Raw genomic sequence first — 19,741 nt, forward strand, 5'->3', positions numbered from 1 at the left:
TTTGTGCTCTGTCTTACGGTCTCACCTTCTCTAAGGCAGGGCCTTTCAAAGCAACCAGCAAGCCCAAGTGCACCCAAATCTGAATCTCTCACCACCCATTCTTTGGAGATGTTCCTGAGGTACCATAATGGCCACACTGTTTAGGTGATCTCCTTGCCTGGCAGTCCAGGGACAAGTTGCCCAAGAATGATGTGGGATGGGAGGCAAGCTTTCAGTCCTGCCCCCTGCACTTTCTCCTTACTATAAAAAAGAATCATATGATGCTTTGTGCATTTATATAAGCCTACTTTATACCACATGTAAAATGAATTTATCATTTCATTATTCATCAGTAATTATACTTCATGACACTAAGAATCATGTGAATTCACAAAACTTCATTCTCTCTTAACAATCGAAACATACAGTACTCTGATGTGAGATACATTAACAAGAATTCCAGGTATTCACGAACAATAGAATTCATTCTGACACCACAACATGAATTTTCAGTATGCCACTAGTTACAATTAATAATGAAAAGAGAAGGATGACCGTTTTAAAAGTGTTTTTATAAGTCAATCTATTAAAGTACCAATTATCATAGTAAAATTCACTCTTATAAGATGTACAATTTGATGTGATTTGGTTGTATAGCCACCACCATAATCAAGATTTAGACTATTTTTATCACCCCAATAGGAAAGGCTTTGGGCCCTTCCTCCTGCTCCTAAACACTTAACTAATTTCCGTCCCTAAACTACTTCTTTGCCAGACTGTCATAGAAATGGAATTAAAGCAGGTAGCTTTTTGTGTCTGGCTTTAAGTTAGCACAAGGCTTTTAAGATTTGTCAATGTGTTATATGTATGAGTCATTTGTTCTTTTTATTGCTGCATAGTAGTCCACTGTATGGATGCACCATAATTTGTCCACCCATTAACCAGTTGATGGATATATGGTGATTTCTAGTTTTTGGTGATTAGGAATAAAACTACTTTAAATATTTACATATAGGCCTTTCTGCAGATGTATGTTTTTATTTCTTATGGACAAGTACCTAGGAGTTGGTATTACTGGGTTGTACAGTAACAAACTGCCTTTACCTTTATAAGAAACTGCCAAAGTGTTTTCCAAAGTGGCTATACCATCATGCATTCCTATCAGCAATTATGACAATTGTCCTGCAACTTTGTCAGCACTTTGTATTTTCAATTTTTCTAAGTTTTAGCTATTGTAGTTAATAGGTATCTCATGATTTTAATTTGCACTTCCCTAAACGACTAAAGCTGAGTATCTTTTCATGTGCTTTATCACCCATCTCTTTTTTTTAATGTCTGCACAAATCTTTTGTCCATTTTTAGAAAATTGAGTTGTTTCTCCTTCTCTTACTGATTTATAAGAGTTCTTTGTATCTTCTGGATACATTCCTTTATCAGATGTGTTTTGGTAGCTTCTTTTTTGAGCAATTAGAAATGATAAGAATCTAAATCATACCATTTTCTTTCTAAACCACTATCCCCTGCACACACATGAATAAAGGGAATAGGAAAGACTTAAACTTTCAATTTACAGATACCTAGTGCTACTGGACAGAGGATCAAACAATACACTTGCCACCTGCTAAAACTCATGAGACTATTTTTACTTCCACTATAAACACCCAGCTAACATTAAGTGTTAAGGAAAGCTACATCTGGAGAAATGGCTCTCCGATAAACAGCTTTTGACCTCCCAGGCTCTGCACCTCCAAAGCCCTGTTCTGGTCTGCCAGGCTCCCGGAATGGTCAACAGTCGTCACACTCCATTGCTGGCCATTGTCCACTGGGAAAGGTAGGAGGCTCCCAATCCATCCCTCAGTGAAAGAGCAAACAGTGGAGCCTGTGGCTGCTTGGACATCAAAGTTGAGCAAACAGGCCTGGGGCAGGCCCTGCCTCTCTGCCTATACATCCTACAAATGCCATGTGAAGGAGCTTCTCTGAGCGGGTGATGACTTTCGGCTCACCATGGCACACATCAAAGTTTGCACCACACACGAACTGGGTGCATGGGTTCGAATCAAGTCACCTAAGAGCGGATACTCAGCCATTGTATTCAGTTTTAATGCTGTGTTTTCCCAAGTAATTAAGCCTTCTTGCTTATGAACTTGTGACTAAGTAAAGCATCACTGAGAGGTTGTAACATCAAAGTGCCTTCCACCGTCTGTCCATGTTTGATAAAATTGGATTTCTTTCCCTTCTTAAAGAAAAACTAATTGAATTTAACTCAAGGCTGGGTATATTTGCACGAGTCAGTAAAGGCTATGCTAATTCACAGTGATCATCCTGGGACCGTATGGCTTAGCCTTTAGCTGGACTGGGTCAGAGGACAACACAGAATGAGGCACCCAGACTCAGGTTAAATAAATGCCTGTGGCATAGGCTTATGGAGAGCCCACTGTGGATGGAGAGGGCTGGCAAAAGGATTTTCCTAGTGAAAATGTTGGTTAACCTTTGGCAGAACGGCTACTGAAGACAATGGCCATCACAGTACTCAAGTCCTTGATGTCAGCATGCCCATAAGCTTAAGGCAAAGGTTGTGAGGCTTATTATCTGAATCTCCTCATAGCCTGGCACAGTATAGTTTGAAAAATGTTTACTGGTTACATGAAATGATAATATGAAGGAATGTCAGAACAAAGTTCCCCTTTCCTGAAGAACCAAACTCTCTATGTCCCTTGTTTGCCATGCTCATTGGAGAACTCCAATCTAAATTAATACTTGATTTCACTAATTATCTGATTTACAGTGAGTGTGGCATGGTCCCATTTTTGTAAAATTACATATACACATACACACAATGATCAGTCTCTAAAAGGGAATTCAGTTCACTGCTACTTTCTTCTTCTATATTATTTTTACAAAAACAATAAACCTATTTTCAGAAAAGAAAATCTCTGGTTCAATCCTGATACAATTATCTTTCCTTTTACCAATATGATTTCTGATCTTGATCCAGTTTAACTCTCCTGTGTACATTTTTATTTGTATTTTAATTTACATCACCTCAAACCCTTTCTGGAAATAAAAGGAAGAAATAAATTATAAATTAAGTTCTCATATAGACTTTTTAAATTTTGTTCTATAGCACTGTATTCTCTATTCAAACTTAAATAAAATAGAACTATTCAAAATTAAGTAAGATAACAAATACATACATAAATAAAAGTTCACATGAAGTTAGTTTCCTTAAGAATAGAGACTGTTCTATTCTATGTCCCTAAGAATTTAACATTAAGCAAGTGCTCACTAAAGGCAATAAAGGCAGTTAAGGATGAAATGATTGGGCTACTTTCAGGATCTCTCCCTTGATCTTGTGACTGCCAATATTCTAAAGATGACAATTCTCTGCTTTTAGCCTTGAATCAAGGGCTACCCCTCCACCTTCCCTTCATCCACACTCAATTAAAAGGTGGTGGCATTTCAGGCCTGCCCAACATGATTCCAGAGGGTTTGGTGACTGGTTAGGTTATAACATCAGCACACCGCCAATACAGAAAAACTTTACTGGCAGGTTGTGCTGGTATGGAAAGTGATACTTCTTTAGGACTATTCCCAGGATACCTTACCTACTCACTCTTACTAAAGTACTCTTGAGATTCCCTTTTACCAGATTCTACTTTTCCTTTCTTCCATAGCACTTCTTACCTTCTAATAAATTATGTGGTTTACTGATGCACTATATTTGCTTATTGTCTGTCCCTGCCTCTCTCTACTCAGGGACCACCATCTGTATAGAAATAATCTCTATGAAGGTGGGGATCTTTGTCAAGAACAGTGCCTGACAAACAATAGGTGCCCCCCAAAATTTGTGATATAAATAAATAAACCAACCTGAGAGTATGCTATTTTCACTAAAAATCTATCTTCTCTGGGTACTGGAAGAAAGAGGAGGGCACAAAATGAACACTTAATACACCAATAATTAGTTCTAGGAACCAAAGCAAATAAATACAAGCCAACACTCTCACTTTGCTCAATGAGCATCACTGATGTGCTAATGGCCCTGGATAAAGACAGGCCATCAGTTAAACCAACAACTCATTAGATTCAGAAAGAAGTGTCCCCAAAGCACATCACTACTAGCTATCTGCTCACTGACGGACAGTACTCTTACGTATAGTGTATTTGCAATTGTTTCAATATTGAAAATATACTACACATAAGGGCACACTCCTCCCAACCCCTTTTCTCCACCACTGTCTGTCTCTTACAGATGGAGACACCTGCAAGCTGGGAAAGACTGGTGGGTAGGGTGGAAGCTGTGATAGGTGAAGTATCAGTGTGAGAATAAACGTGTATTTTTGCATGGAGAAGTCTATGTGAGCAGAGAATAACAACACTATATTTGTAACCTGTAGCACATATATTATCTCATTTGATTCTCACGAGCACATAGTGAGAATCTACTGTGAGAATCTACTGTTGCCAGATTCAGTCCTCTCACACCCTCTGCTTCGATAACATCCTGTTCACTCTGCTCTGGCATCAGTGATTACACTATATTTTCTACCTGCCTTCTTCCCCACATTAGACCATGAGCTCCCAACGTCTCTGATTACCCAGTGATTAGCACAGAGCTTGGCTCAGAGTAAATATGTACCAAATGTTTGTAGAAATGATTAATTTCAGGTGGAGAAACAATGTCCTCAGAATTCTGAACTCAACTAAGGGTCAGAACCAGGACTAGACTCCAGGTCTCTCAACTGCAAAGCCCATTTACATCAATTTTTCTTTTAAAAGACTAAGTGCTAGGAGCTAAAGGCAAATAAGGAAATGGAGTGTTTGATCGTGATCCTATGAATTTTCCTGTGCTGAGAACAAGTTCACAACAGAAGAGCAGAGAGGAGAGACCTATCTCAAGTACAGCTAAGTCTCTCAGGCAGTCTGAGGCAGTGCCGCCTCTATATTATAAAATCCCTGTTTTGTTGGTTTCATCACATTTATGACCTTTCCAAAGGTGGTTAAGACCAGCAGATAAAGGTCTGCTGGAAGGGAAAATTAAAATTGGTAACCCCAACTATCATTTTCAGTGGCTACTACTAGAGTAGATCACTCTCTTTAAAAGCATTTATTTTTCTTATTTAATCAATTCTTTTGCACACTCACAGCTAGAGAGTGGGATGGAAAGGCAGCACCTGTCCCTAGCCTGGGTTCTGGCAGAGGGAAGCAGCAGTGAGAAATATATAGTAAAACACACAGACTTTGTAGGCTGCAGGTCCTAAATCCTGCCTGTGTAACCTTAAACAAATCACTTTATCTCTTTGGGCTTCAGTTTTCTTTCCTCCAAAATGAGAATAACATATATGTTGTGAGAATTAGCAATAACTCTCTACACAAAGTACAACTTAGATTTTTACACAACAGCTACATTCTAAAGGAAAGAACAAGCAGGTAGGAAAATAGCCTGCCTCCAATGGGAAGGCAGGAATGCCCCCACCTTCCCCAATTTCCATTAGAACCTCCAAAGAAATAGCCCAGAGAAACCCTTGCTGGGAACAGATTGTCGACTTCTCAACACAGATAGATGGTGGATAACTCACACAAGTACACTTAACTTAATTGCTTACAACAGGCCTTCTTTCTTTTATTAAAATTACATTTATTGACAAGCTTTCAAACATTTTGTTGCTTCAGTAATGCAAATGACTTATCTAAGGTCACAAAGCGAATGAGTTGGAATTTACAGCTATATCCTCCCTCTCAAAATCTCCTACATTTTCCATTGCACTGGATACAGATCAATTCCCTTTAGCTGAGTTCACCTTCCCACTTCTGGAGAAGACAGCAAGGGGACAGGCAAGCATGAGAGAGGATTCAGGAATGTGACCTGCAGAGATGTGGCCGAGGGAGCCCTGTGTAAAAGGAGATCTCTCACCTGTCGTTTCGGCTGATGGCTGCCACCATAAGTGCTGTCCAACCAAGTTTGTGCCTTGCATTGACATCTACACCTTCCGACAACAGCCTAGAAAGAGAGAAATATTTTCAGTATACGGCTTCCCAGGGACCTAAGAGTGAAGAAATGAGACAGCCAACAAACAGGGAGGCTGGATGCACCTGGAAATAGAGGCTTTTGAGAACTTAATATCCATCCCAGCATCTCTAGCCAGTCTCCCCAATTCCAGGTTTCCCCTCTATCTCTCTTCCCTTAAATGAGTCTGCCCCTTGTTGTTATCCTCCCAGCCTTCTGGCGGGGGGGGGGGGGGGGGGGGGGGGATATGATGATGATGATATGCCTTCCCTCCCTACCTTAGTACCCTGACACTCCCACTCCTTGGTCCAGAATGCTCTCTCCCTGAGAAGGCTTCCTTGATTCATTCAGTCCACAGATCTCTCTTCCTTCCTTAGAATTTCCCCGTGCCTAGCACCAAATGCCCAGGGACACGTCTTATCTAAGTAGTTCCCATGTTACAAAAGGATCACTTTCTTCAAGTTTCTCTGTATGGTGGTTAATTGAAACTTGGAAATTTTTTAACCCAAGGGAAGATGTAAACAATGTTGGAAATGTTAACTTAGGTTTCTAGCAAGTCCACAAGAACTTACTTGACTCTATATGCCAGTGCCTAACATGTAGTAAGGGCTCAATAGTTATCCAATAGTAATGGCGGATAAATGAACTAACACAGTGTTGTAAGTCGTCCCCCCCCCCCCCCCCCCCCGACACAATTTTTTTACATACAATGTCCAGGGGTTCATGGGTCCTCATGAAATAGTGGACTCTAGGTTAAACACCTACTCTAAAGATTTGATAAATGCCTGGCATATGTGCTACTGTCCTGCATTCCTGCATCTAAGTCAGAAATCACAAATGTCTCCAAGCAGTTCTTTCCAACGGGGCCTCTGAAAAAGCCTCCGAATCCTCTTTAACACTGGTTCCATCAACCATGATCAATCAACTGAAGCTGGCAACAGAGAGGAAACCTATTTGCTATTTCTTAGACTCTCATCATAGGCAGTTTAGTTGTCACCGAAGGTTTTGGGGTAAAATAAATTATAAAATTAACCTAATAGCTTAAGCAAGCTAAATTTGAAAGGGAAGAGTAGAAAACGGGAACAAGTAGATCAGTTTGGAGAGTGCTATAATACAGACCTAAAGAGATGAGCTAGGGCAGACATGAGAAGGCAGGACAGGGCTAGGAGAATCCCTCATGCCTTCAGTGGGCCAGTGATCCGTGTTCTCCTGCCTGGCTGGGCTCAGAGAATTCTGAAAGCAGCACTGCTCTGGAAACAGCTAAAAAAAGAAGATTGAGATGCCTCCCCCTCCTGCCCCTTGAGGGCTGAGTGTAGTGTAACAAAAAGAAAAAAGATGAAAAGGCTTTGGAGTAAGTTAGATCGGAATTCAAATTCTGGTCCATATGAATAACCCTGAGCAAATCAATTCTCCGAGTTTCAGTTTTCTAACCTTTCAATTAGGGATGATAAACTCTAATTTACAGCGATTGCAGCCTAATGCCTGGCATATAGCAGGTATTCATGACAGGTAATTTCTACCTTCTACCCTATTCTACTTCTATCCCTCTGAGGGAACAAGGTGTTCTGGTCTCAAGCCAGTAATGGCAAGTTGGCCAATACTCAGGGGCTCTGATATAGGGTTACATAGGACCACCCAGATAATTCAACCAGGCTGGCTCTAGGCACTCCTGTTAATTTATTCAACAAGCATGTGCACTGACATGCTCTGTGTCCAGGCATATGCTAACTACTGACAAGGGAACAATACAGAGGTTCTTGCTTTCCAGGACCCAAACCAACTAGGATCTTTATATATATATATATATATATATATATATATATATATATAGAGAGAGAGAGAGAGAGAGAGAGAGAGAGAGAGAGAGAGAGAGAGAGAGAGAGAGAAAATAGTCCTAGCGTGTTTGGCTTAGTGGGTTCCAGCTTTTGAGCCCTGCCTAGCTTCCTTACTGAGCATCATTTTTTTGCAGCCTCTTGTGGCTGAGATATAATAGAAAAAGCAATGACCCTGAAGTCTAAAAGCTGGAGTTCAGATTCTGGCTTTGTCACTTACTAGCTGTGAAATGGGGGATATTAATCCCCATTGTGCAAGGTGGTTGTAAGGATCAAAAGAGACAGGAATGATGGCACCTGGTAGATAAGGAAGGACCAGAACAAACATAAACACCACCACAAACTAGCCCAAGTACAAACAACTTTTCTTTTCTTTTTTTAAAATATGTTTTATTGATTTTTTACAGAGAGGAAGTAGAAGGACAGCTAGAAACATTGATGAGAAAGAAACATCAACCAGCTGCCTCTGGCACACCCCCTACTGGGGATGTGCCCGCAACCAAGGTACATGCCCCTGACCAGAATCGAACCTGGGAACCTGGGACCTTTCAGTTCGCAGGACGACGCTCTATCCACAGAGCCAAACCGGTTTCAGCACAAACAACTTTTCTAGTTTAGGAGCCGGGTGGGCCCTTTGGCCCCTCCCCTACTTCCCCTCAGTGTGTACAATAGCCCCAAAAGCTTGGATTTCCTAAACCCAGGTCTCCTCCATTTCATTTTGTTGCTTTGCAAGTGAATGCCCAGCAGGCAGTTATTTCAAAGTCCTGGGCCAGCTGGGCGGGTGGCTGCCTGCTGAGAGTGGCGGAAAGGGCCTCTGAGGCCTAAGAAAGTCACCCTTGGTCTCCCCTGTGATTTTCACCAATGGACAAAATGCGGCAAGTGAATTAATCTCTTTTAAAAAGAGCAATGCTGTGACAGAGCACGGTGTTTCCGAAAAGGTTAGGATTCCATCATCCCAGAGATGATGAGTGGAATACTTAATGCAGGTTGCCACTCAGGGTAGAGCAGTTTGTGTCCAGGGGCTGGGAGTGGGGGTGGGCACTGCAGGCCTTTCTGCACTGTGGAAGGCCCTTCCCTAATGAACTTGGTCTTCTGCTTGGCAGGGCAGGGGTGGGTGACACTAATTGGGGATGAGCTAGACAGTAGTAGATAAAGAGACCACACTAGCAGTCCAGAGTTGAATCTTGTACAACTTGCAAGCGATCGAGCAGGGCAGGAAAATAAGCAGGAGAGACCCCAGTTCAAATGCAAGACTGGCACTTGCTGGTGGGTAGCTGTGGATGAATGACTGACGTAGCCTCTCTGACCCTCATTTAGTTCCCTCAACTGAGCAACAATAGCTCCTGGCACTCTGTCTTGTTTCCACATCTGTTGAAAAACAGAGAAGACTGCCAATCCTGCTCCATATTCACACAGGGGTATTATGAAGCGACAATGAGACAAAATCTATAAAAATACTTGATATGAATAAAGCAATGTACAAATACAAGAGCCTATGCTATTATCATTATCATTTTCAAATTAGTGTCTACCCATTTTAAGGACACAGGATATATGAAAGTTATGCATAGAACTTAGAACAAAAGTCCTCACATTTTCCTGTGAATTGATAATGGTCTCAAATTCCCTGGTTAAGGCCACAGTAGAATAAGGGTTTCTTAGTCCAAGAGCTGAGGACTTCCACAGAAGAGTAACAAATCAAAGAGGAAAACAAATCTGCTCCGATCTCTGAGATCCAAGGGAGTTTGAAGGCTACAGACCATACAGGCAACAGTGATTACCTCTGATTGGGGCGGAAAGGGGGGAATGAGAAAGCCATACTTACTTCTTGCTATTAAGATTTCTGTATTTTATTTTTTTGTAACAATGAGCATACTATTACTTAAACACACACACACACACACAAACATGTTGAAACCGGTTTGGCTCAGTGGATAGAGCATCAGTCTGCGGACTGAAAGGTCCTGGGTTCGATTCCGGTCAAGGGCATGTACTTGGTTGCGGGCATATTGCCAGTAGGGGGTGTGCAAGAGGCAGCTGACCAATGATTCTCTCACTGATGTTTCTAACTCTCTATTCCTCTCCCTTCCTCTCTGTAAAAAATTAATAAAAATATATTAAAAAAATAAAAATAAAACGCAAAACGTCTTAAAAAATAATTATTTTTTCTTACACCAAGAAGTCTTTCCTAAGAAGCCTTGATGCTGCCACAGTGTCTCTGCTAACCTGTGTATCAGTTCTCAGTCTCCTTGTCTCCCTCCCCCAGTGGTAACATGGTCCACCAATATGTCTGTCTTGTGTTGGAAGTTACTTGTTTTATACTTGTGTATCTGACTTTTTCAAAGAACTTACATGCCTGTATAAATGTAGAAGGTGTTGGTGCGACTTCTCACTCTTAGGGCAGAGGACACTTAGACACAGACCTGGGCTAGTGGCCCAGTCATGACCCTCTCAGTAACTAGCTGCATGATTCTGGATAACTCTCTCTGAACCTTACTGTTCTCTGCAGCAAAATAAGGGAACTGAATTAAATGGTCCTTCAAGTCCCTACCAGTTCTAAACTCTTAGAATTCTAAATAGGTGTAGCATAAAAATTGAGAAGTGGATTCCTAGCAGACATGAGCATCAGCAAGACTTCCTAAGAAAAGACAGCTCCTCATGCTTGCTGTATGGAGGAGGGAGGGGAAGTGTCCCACAAAGGATATGGGGCAGTTTTGAGTTATTCTGGCAAACCAGCTAGCTTACTCAAGAGAGGGAGTTACCACTTGATTTTTCTTCCTCCTCCTTTACAACCAATCAATACAGAGCGGCCACTGAACTTCAATCATGCATTGTTCCAACTGATTTCCGGATCCTTCGCAATGGGCCCTCAGCTGCAGCTGGGGAGGGGGCTGACGGGTTGGGAGCCTCGTCCCACCTGCATCAGAGGCCTGGAAGCAATGAGCCATGCAGACTCAATCATGATCACTATCTGGGCAACAGGGCCCTGGCTGGAGCCTCGCAGAAGGTCCTGTTTACAGTAATAACAGCACCAGGCCAGGCTGTCTGAGCGGAGGCAAGGCGCCTGGGGCTAGAATCCACACAGAGACTCCATCTGTGCCTCATCTACCCCGTCAGCCTGAGCTGGGAGGGGCGGGCAGAGAAGGAAAGGCTGCCTCAGACCCCAATCTGGGTCAGCCACTCAGGCAGAGTCCTGGGGCTCTGACTCTACAGACAAAGGCCTCTCAGGCACCTTTTGCATTTGCTACTTGACCTGAGCATCTCTCCTTCAAGGTTCAGCTCAAGACCCTTCCTCTAAGAAGCTTTCCAGAAGTTCTCACTCCAGTGAGTTGGCCTGTCCCAGTACTGTCATGCCTGGGCTACTTGACAGGGAAATGGTGGGCAGTGAGGGAAGAAAGGACTGGCAGCTCCCATGAGTGCAGGCACACGGTAATGAGCCTGTGAACTTTAAACTTTCTGGACTTGAAGAATGACCTGCAGCCATCAATCCAATCCAACTCTTCCTTTTATACACACAGATATGGATGAGGTTCAGAAAACATCAGCCCTGCCGAAACCAGTTTGGCTCAGTGGATAGAGCGTCAGTCTGTGGAATGAAAAGTCCCGGGTTCGATTCCGGTCAAGGGCATGTACATTGGTTGCGGTATATCCCTGGTGGGGGGTGTGCAGGAGGCAGCTGGTTGATGTATCTCTCTCATAGATGTTTCTAGCTCTCTATCACTCTCCTTTCCTCTCTGTGAAAAATCAATAAAATATATTTAAAAAAAAGAAAAGAAAGAAAACATCAGCCCTGGAATAGACTGCTCTGGATAGGAGCCTGCACTTGTCTCTTCCAGGCTGGGTGACAGTGGGCAGGTCATGTTAACTCTCTGAACCTCATCAGCCTGCCCAACTTACCTAACAAGGGTGTTGAGATGACCAAGGGAAATAATGTATGTGAAAGCACTTACATTTTCTAAATGTTACTTGCCATTGTTACTATTGTTTTTCTGTGCAAAGGTGCCAAGGAGCTACAGAACATCAATGAATACTGCTGAATTAAATGGAATAAAGTCCAGTGTTGGTGTAACCAATCTTTATCTCATCTCTCTTATAGATTCTAGCAGGAAGTTGGCACACACACTGAAGTGTATAGATTATTTTTTTGGCTTCTTATTTTGAAATGATTTCAAACTTACAGAACAATTACAAAAATAGCACCAAAAAAAACTCCTCATGTATCCTTTACTCAGATTCTCACTTCACTTGGCCTCATGTGCTTTACCACTTCTTCCTATTTTTCCTTGACCATGTGAGGGTTAGTTTCAGACATTATCCTCCATTACTTCTGAATACTTCAGCACATATTTCCTAGTTCAAGGACATTCTCTTATACAATCACTAACCAATAATGATCATATTTGGAACAGTTAACATTGATAAAATATTTATCTAATATAGAGCCCATATTCAATTTTTCCAATAATCCTAATAAGATCCTTCATAGCAATCTCTGCACCCCATGATCCAGATATAAGCCAGGATTAATACTAAAATAAAACATTGCATGTATCTTCAGTGTTTTTTCATCTAGAATAATTCCTCAGCCTTTCTTTGATTTTCATAAAAGTGATATTTTTATAGAATAAGGCTATTTGTTTGTAGAATGTCCTTCATTTGGGATAACAATTTTTTGAAGAACTACTTCCTATTATTCACCCATTCATCCACAAATGTTTCATGAGACTATTATAGGACTCTGATCAGGACACTGAGGGCACTTTGATGAATTCTGCAGTGTCCTTGACTTCAAGGTGTTCACTGGACAACTACACACCTGGTAAGCAGCTAAAATACAAACAAGGACCCTGAAGGAAAGTACCATGAGTGTAGATCAGAGCAACAGAGACACAGGAACAACTTCCTGGAGTCAAAGGCATGAGCTGTATTAGAAAGGGTGGCTAGAAGCAGATTCCCTTAATGATCTCCTGGGATCTTCTATAGAAAACATCTCTGCTTTACCAAGCAGTGTGTGCCATGGCTGAGATTCAATAAAACATGAAAACCAACAATACAAGGCCAGAAAGTGGAGGGGAGTAGCCCAGAGCACCCTCATCTAGGTATCTCTGCCCAGGGCTACATGTCACATCTCAGTCAGCAGCTGCCTTGGTGACAAGAAGCAAAGGCCTACATAGGCAGCTGGGTATGGGAAAGGGCCATGGGCGCCACCTACTGGCTCTACAGCAGGACTAGAGTGCTGTACAGGCAGCTGGGCAGCTAGCTGGTTACCAGGAAGCTTGTCACACTAAGGCATTGAGACACAGAGCTGGCTCAAACTTTTCAAATAGGGTTGGCATATGAATCACCACTACTGAGCTCCAGAATTTCATGAGACTTTCAGTAAAGAATAGATTGTACAAAGTCAACCACGATACCTGGCCCCCTATACAGTGGGGCAAAGATTTGGCCTTCATTAATTCAGGTTCATTCCAGTAACAAAACTTAAGTAGCCTCTTCTTGAAGCCAGCCTCTGTGCTGGTCACTGAGATTAATTGGATACGGTCCTTGCTTACAAAGAGCTCCCAGTCTGAATTCTGGGTAGGAAAATGGGACAAGTAAGTACACAAATTAAGTTATTTAAGTATCACAGTTTCTCTGAGAGCTGTTTGCACTGGGTCAATGAGCACACAGCATGCTTGGCTCTTCATGTCTTGCAAAACTTTTGAATGGTGGAATTCAAAAAAGCTCTCATTTCTTGAGTAGCCTACTATGCATCAGGCACTTAACATGTATGAGCACATCTGATCCTGTGATTACTAGTAGAGAGGAGCCTGAGTCTTTCAGATGGTAATTGATTTGCTTTAGATTACATAGCCTGTAAGTGGTAGCCTAGAACGGGAGCCCAAGCTTCCTTTATTGAACCATTCTACCTTCCAGGGCATATATCCCATCCCATCTTCTTCCCTCTTTCCTATATAGGCCTCGGGCCAGGGTGAAACTTGTATCTGATGGGACTAACCAACTAACAGAAAAATGATAAAGAAGGAAAAGCCTAAGGAAAGAAAGTTATCTGAGGGACTGAGATATTCTTTGATTAGATTTGTTTTCTAGAACCTTTCTGGACTCAGGATGAGAAAGGCCCAATCCATCCTCCTCCTTCTTTCCCTCGTTTTCCCCCTGCCCCTTCTCCTCACATGGCAATACAATCAAACTACAGCGAAAAGGCTGAGGAAGGTTGGCGGGGTGGGAGAGGTAAGAGATCAACTGAAGGACTTGTATGCATGCATATAAGCATAATCAATGGATGCCTTAAATTTAGAGGTGCCCAACTATTGGCAGAATGTTGCTCATCAGAGGATCTAAAGAAGGAACTTGAATACTAGAGAGAAAATGAGGCCAGAGACAAAAGTGCTTTGGATCCTGTCTGACCCATACTGGGAAGGTAAGGGTGGATGGGGCTGTGACTGAGCCCAGATAAGTTCTGGGAAGGTTCTTGCCCAGCCTGCTAGACTCTGAACCCCTGGAAATTCCAGGGGCCTCCCCTATTGTGTGCTTCATATCCTGTCTCTGCTCACTGTCCATTTGAAAACACAGAGTTTCCAGGAGGCATGGGTGCTATTCCCCCAAACACAAGGCAGTGAGAGGGAAGTCTCAGCCCAGCCTCAGAGAGGATTCTCATGCAGCCTTCCTGGCTCCCACCCACATGAATGGAGGATCCTGGAGACAGACAGCCTGCCCAGCTGCTGCACCCTGCTGCTGAGTAGCCTCTGGGGAATAAACAGGATTTCATTCAACCAATCAATCAACTGGCCAGACTCTATCTGTACTATGTGCCTTCTGGTGTCCACTCAGCCTAGTTGAGGAGACATAGGCATGAAGCAAGTGAGGAGGAAGACGAGGTAAAAACTAAACATGACACTGTGTGGCTCAGACTTTAAGGCCTCAGGAATTTTGATAAGATCAATCAACATGAATTAGAACAAGCTATGAACTGCAGTGAGATAAAGCACATACTTCGAATTCATGTGGACCTCAAGGTGTCTCATATGGATAAGGGACCTAATATCTCTTTTGTAATACCTCAGCAAGGAATGAAGATAATATAGTATCTAACACTGCCTCACATAGAGTGGGTATTAAATACAGCTATTACTACAAGTGAGGGTGAGCTTTCTGGAAGAAAAAGGGCAATAAAGCCTAAATAGGATCTAGACTAGGGGTGTCGAACTCAATCAGAGAAGGGGCCAAAATCTAAAATACAGCCTAAATCGCGGGCCGAATGGTTTACTGAACAGTCATAAACTGTCATTGTGATGGAAACGCAGCGGAGTGCAGTGATGACAGCGCGGTGCGGGCCACATTGCAAGGCCTGGCGGGACGGATTTGGCCCGAGGGCCTTGTGTTTGACACATGTGATCTAGACAGTCAGAAGGACAAGGGTGGAGTTGGAAGCACTGCAAAGGCTCACAGGTAGGAATGGGGATCTCTGAATGCCCACAATAAGAGCTTAAGAAAAATGTGGAGAATAAAAATTGAATACTCAGAAAATTCTTTCCATTACCTTAATTTACTATGTTTAATAAGGGGCCAAAACCTTGAATAATTAACAACACTCAATAGCAATATCTACAATGTACTGAGCAGTTGGTATGTGCTAGGTTCAGCACTCAGTGGTTTTTTAAATTTAATCTTCTCGTTTAATACAGCAATGGTGTGAGATAGGTCAGTCATCATCTCACTTTGAGATGAAGACTCTAAGGTTAAAGAGGTTAGGAGCTTCCCCAAGGTCATGGTGCTAGCGAATGGCATGGCTGGGATTCACATCTTGTTTTTTTAAACTCCAGAGTCCTTACCACCAGGACTCCTGCCAGTGATATGAAAGCCTATTGGGCAGACCACTGACAAAGACACAATGAAAGTACCACTTATCGCCTTACTTAGAAGGACTGGATCCCCTGCTCAGAAAGGAGAGGGAAGGAAATAGGATGCAGAAGAGCCTCAAAGTTCAAAAGTGAGGTTTTCAGAGAAGGCTTTTCAAACAGGACAGGGACAGACAGAAACTATGAAGCAAGCAGCTAAAGTGAATGTTGTAAGCCATTACCATATTAGCCTGACTGTGTGGATGAAAAGCTGCCACATACCAAAACAAGTTCAGGGAGGCCTGCATGGTGGCCTAACAAACTCAGAGATCGAAAGTTCCCATAGAGGATGGTCTGAAATGAAAACTTTCTAGCTATAAGCAAGTCATAGCAGGTAGTCCTGTCCTAGGCTTGTATCTTTCTTGACAAAGGTCAATCTTTACCTTAACTAAAATCAGCTACAGTCTTTTTGCACTTACAATAACATACCTTTGGAATGTCAGAGTAATTTCTTTTTTCCAGACCCCTTAGGGCACAATCTCCCATCAGAGCAAGAGACCAACGAGCCCCTTATTCTTATTGTTATGGTGTTGTTAGCTGGTAAGTATCCTAAACCCACTTACGTAAAAGAAGTGTGACTATTCATTTTAGTTTTCATCCAATCCCAAAGATCTCCCCTCTTTACTTTCTCCTGCCTTCCTAATTTATCACCAATGAATTTCATGTAACCCCGCATGTCTTCCCCTTTGATTCTGATGTATAAAATAAATGGTAAAACTGACATTTCCTGGAGCATTTTCTCAATCTGTTGTGATTTTGTTTCCTGGCAACTGTCATCCATTTGGTTCAAATAAACTCCTAAGAATTCTTACAGGTATGGACATTTCTTATATTGACAATTGTTTTCTTTTCTCTTTCAAATACATTATTATTGATTTTTAGAGAGAGCAAGAGAAAGGGAGAAACATCCATGTGAGATTTATAAACTGTGATTGGCTTCCTACATGCTCCCTACGTGGGACTGAGCCCACAACCTGGGCTTGTGCCCTGCCACGGATCAAACTAGTAAACTTTTGGTTGGTTGGAGTATCGTCTATGCACCAAAAAGTGATGTGTCCGATTCCCATCAGGGCACATAACTAGGTTGCAGGTTCAATCCCTGGTCAGAAAAGACTTCTAATCCCATTTCTCCCATTTGCCTTCTATCACCAGGGAGCAAGCAAGCAGGGACCATGGAAAAGGTGCAAGGCTCCGGGCCACAGTGCAGAACTGTTTGTCTGGTAAAGGCCCATTTGAGCAAGCCCTGGTAATTCAGTGTGTGATCTGAATCCTTTAAATGAACTCAGTTTTCTCTGCAGAGCTTAACACTAGGAATTCTATTTCAAAATTCTCAGTGGGAACCCCATTAATAAGATTTGGAAACTAAGACTCAAAAAGGAAGGTTCCATGACTTATTAAGGGGCATAGGTCCAGTTAGTAACTGTGTCAGAAGTGGAACCCAGGTCTTCTAACCCTGAAAACCTTGTATTTTTTTCTGTAACATTATGCTGCCTTCCAGCGCCCCAGCATCCAATAAGCCTGTGTAGGTTACACCCTAGCATTCAGAAAAAAATGGTGTGATGATCTTAGAGAACTCTCAAGACAAGGACCAAATTACAAGAGTGATGCTAGGAAGGCCCTAACCTTTGGTCTAGGTCAGCAATTTTCAACGGGTATGATGCAAGAACATTTTTAAAACTTATGGATTGATTTTAGAGAGAAAGAGGATGGGAGAAAGAGAAACATCTATTTGTTGTTCTTAGTTATGCATTTATTGGTTGACTAGAGGCCCGGTGCACGAAATTCATGCAAGGGGGGAAGGGGTGTCCCTTAGCCCAGCCTGCACCCTCTCCAATTTGGGACCCCTCAAGGGATGTCCAACTGCCCTCTCACAATCCAGGACTGCTGACTCCCAACTGCCTACTTGCCTGCCTGACAGCCTGATCACCCCCTAACCACTCTCCTGACAGCCTGATCGATGCCTAACTGCTCCCTTGCCAGCCCGATGGCCCCTAACTGCCCTCCCCTGCAGGCCTGGTCGCCCCCAATTGGCTTCCCCTGCAGGCCTGGTCACCCCCAACTGCCCTCCCTTGCAGGCCTGGTTCCTCCCAACTGCCCTCTCCTGCTGACCTGATCACCAACAACTGCCTTCCCCTGCCAGCCATCTTGTGTTGGCCATATTGTGTCCACATGGGGGCAGCCATCCTTGACCACCTGGGGGTGGCCATCTTGTGTGTTGGGGTGACAGTCAATTTGCATATTACTCTTTTATTCTTGTATGTGCTTTAACCAGAGATCTGACTAGCAACCTTGATATATCAAGACAACTCCCTAACCAACTGAGCAGCCCAGCAATACCTGACTATTCAGTCAGGAACACTGACCTCTTTTCCCTTAGACTGTCAAATAAAAAAATGACAACAGCCAACAGAACAATAGCTGTCTAGTGTGAATGAGTCAAAATTATATTTTGTCAGAAAAGCAAAAATATATTTTTAGTGTGCTGCAGAATTTTAATAATTACTTTATGTATGCCATGAGATGAAAAGGGTTGAAAATGGCTGATGTAAAAAACAGCTTTTGTTTCAATCTACTGCAACCTACAAGGACACATTTACACATTTACTGGTTAAGAAAACTGGATATTTTGGTTGCTCTAATGCCATCATTAATATCTTCCTATTCAGCCAAAATGATACAACAATCAATAAACAGACAGCCTCTCTAAGGTCCCGAGACAGCCAAATGTATTTACCAGCCAGGGTGTTTGTTAATTAGATAAAATCCCTGGATCAATGTGTAGAACATTTGCCTATGCTGTAACAAGCACATTCAGGACACCTTAATCCTGGCACATGGACAGCAAGTGCCGCAAGCCTCAAGCTGAGGCATCGGGGGACAAATACCAAACCAAGCCATTATTGCAAATCTAAAATGGATGTGTTTAGCCCTCAACAAACACAACACTTTTTTCTTTCCTGAACTACAGACCAAATCAGACTTTTTTTTCCAAAGGCATCTAGTAAACAAGTTTGAGCTGGTATGAAGTCCTTTAGTTTCTAAAATCATCAAACCAGAAATCAAAACAATCTCTAGCCCAGTAAGTGTGGCTCAGAGAGTTGAATGTCATTCCACCCACCAGGAAGTCACTGGTTCAATTCCTGGTTAGGGCTCATGCTAAGGTTGTGGGCTTGATTCCAGTAGGGGGCATGCAGGAGGCAGACAATTGATGTCTAATGTTTCTCTCTCATTGATCTCTCTCTCTCTTTCTCTCTCTCTCTCTCCCCCCTCTCCCTCTCCCTCCTCTCTCTGAAATCAATAAAAACACTCTAAAACTGAAGATTTTGAGAAGCAAGTATGGTATGTATAGCGAGAAAAGTAGAAAAGACCTATACAGTCAACAGCCTAGTAGACATCTCAATTTGAATATCTCACTGATATATTAAATTCAGCACGTTCAAAACTGAACTCAAAATATTCTTTCCCTAACCCAGTCTGCCTCCAGCATCTTCATCTCAAGTGAATGGCAATAGCATCTGGGTAGCTGATTAAGCCAGATAACAGAAATTCATTCTTAACACCTTCTTCTCCCTAATCAATCATATCCAATGCTTTTTATGCAGTCAACATTCATATTGAGTACCTACTATGTAGCAGGCCCTGAGAGTGTTCTAACCCATCACTAAGTCCTCTCTAGCTTACTTTCTCAATTTCTGCTACTGACATCTTAATCCAAGTCACCAACGGCCATCATCCTCTCCAGTCTGTACTACTCCAGTCTTTCTGCATCTACCACAGCTCTCTATCAATCTTTTCTCTATGGAGCAACCAGAGTGATCTTTTAAAATTACAGACCTAGATCATGTCACCCACCATGTCTTTGTCTCTTCTCCATGGAGCAACCACAATGACCTTTTAAAATTACAGATCTACTTCCAGACAGAAAATCAACAAGGAAACAGCAGCCTTTAATGACACACTAGACCAGATGGATAAAATAGATATTTTCACTCAAAAAGCAGAATACACATTCTTTTCAAGTGCAC

General features: G+C 42.4%; 1 protein-coding gene across 3 annotated transcripts in view; it reads right to left on the bottom strand.

The window, feature by feature from the left end:
* The window catches only part of CLPB (caseinolytic mitochondrial matrix peptidase chaperone subunit B), a 129,748-nt gene that overhangs the window by 96,671 nt on the left and 13,336 nt on the right, over nucleotides 1–19,741 (bottom strand). For all 3 annotated transcript variants that reach the window (XM_036426695.2, XM_036426694.2, XM_036426696.2), the window contains exon 3: nucleotides 5,894–5,980. In XM_036426695.2, coding sequence (XP_036282588.1) covers nucleotides 5,894–5,980 — 87 coding nt within the window. The remainder of the gene's footprint in view (nucleotides 1–5,893; nucleotides 5,981–19,741) is intronic.

Source organism: Pipistrellus kuhlii, unplaced genomic scaffold (genome assembly GCF_014108245.1).
Source record: "Pipistrellus kuhlii isolate mPipKuh1 unplaced genomic scaffold, mPipKuh1.p scaffold_m20_p_9, whole genome shotgun sequence".
In the NCBI taxonomy this organism is placed as follows: Eukaryota; Metazoa; Chordata; class Mammalia; order Chiroptera; family Vespertilionidae; genus Pipistrellus; species Pipistrellus kuhlii.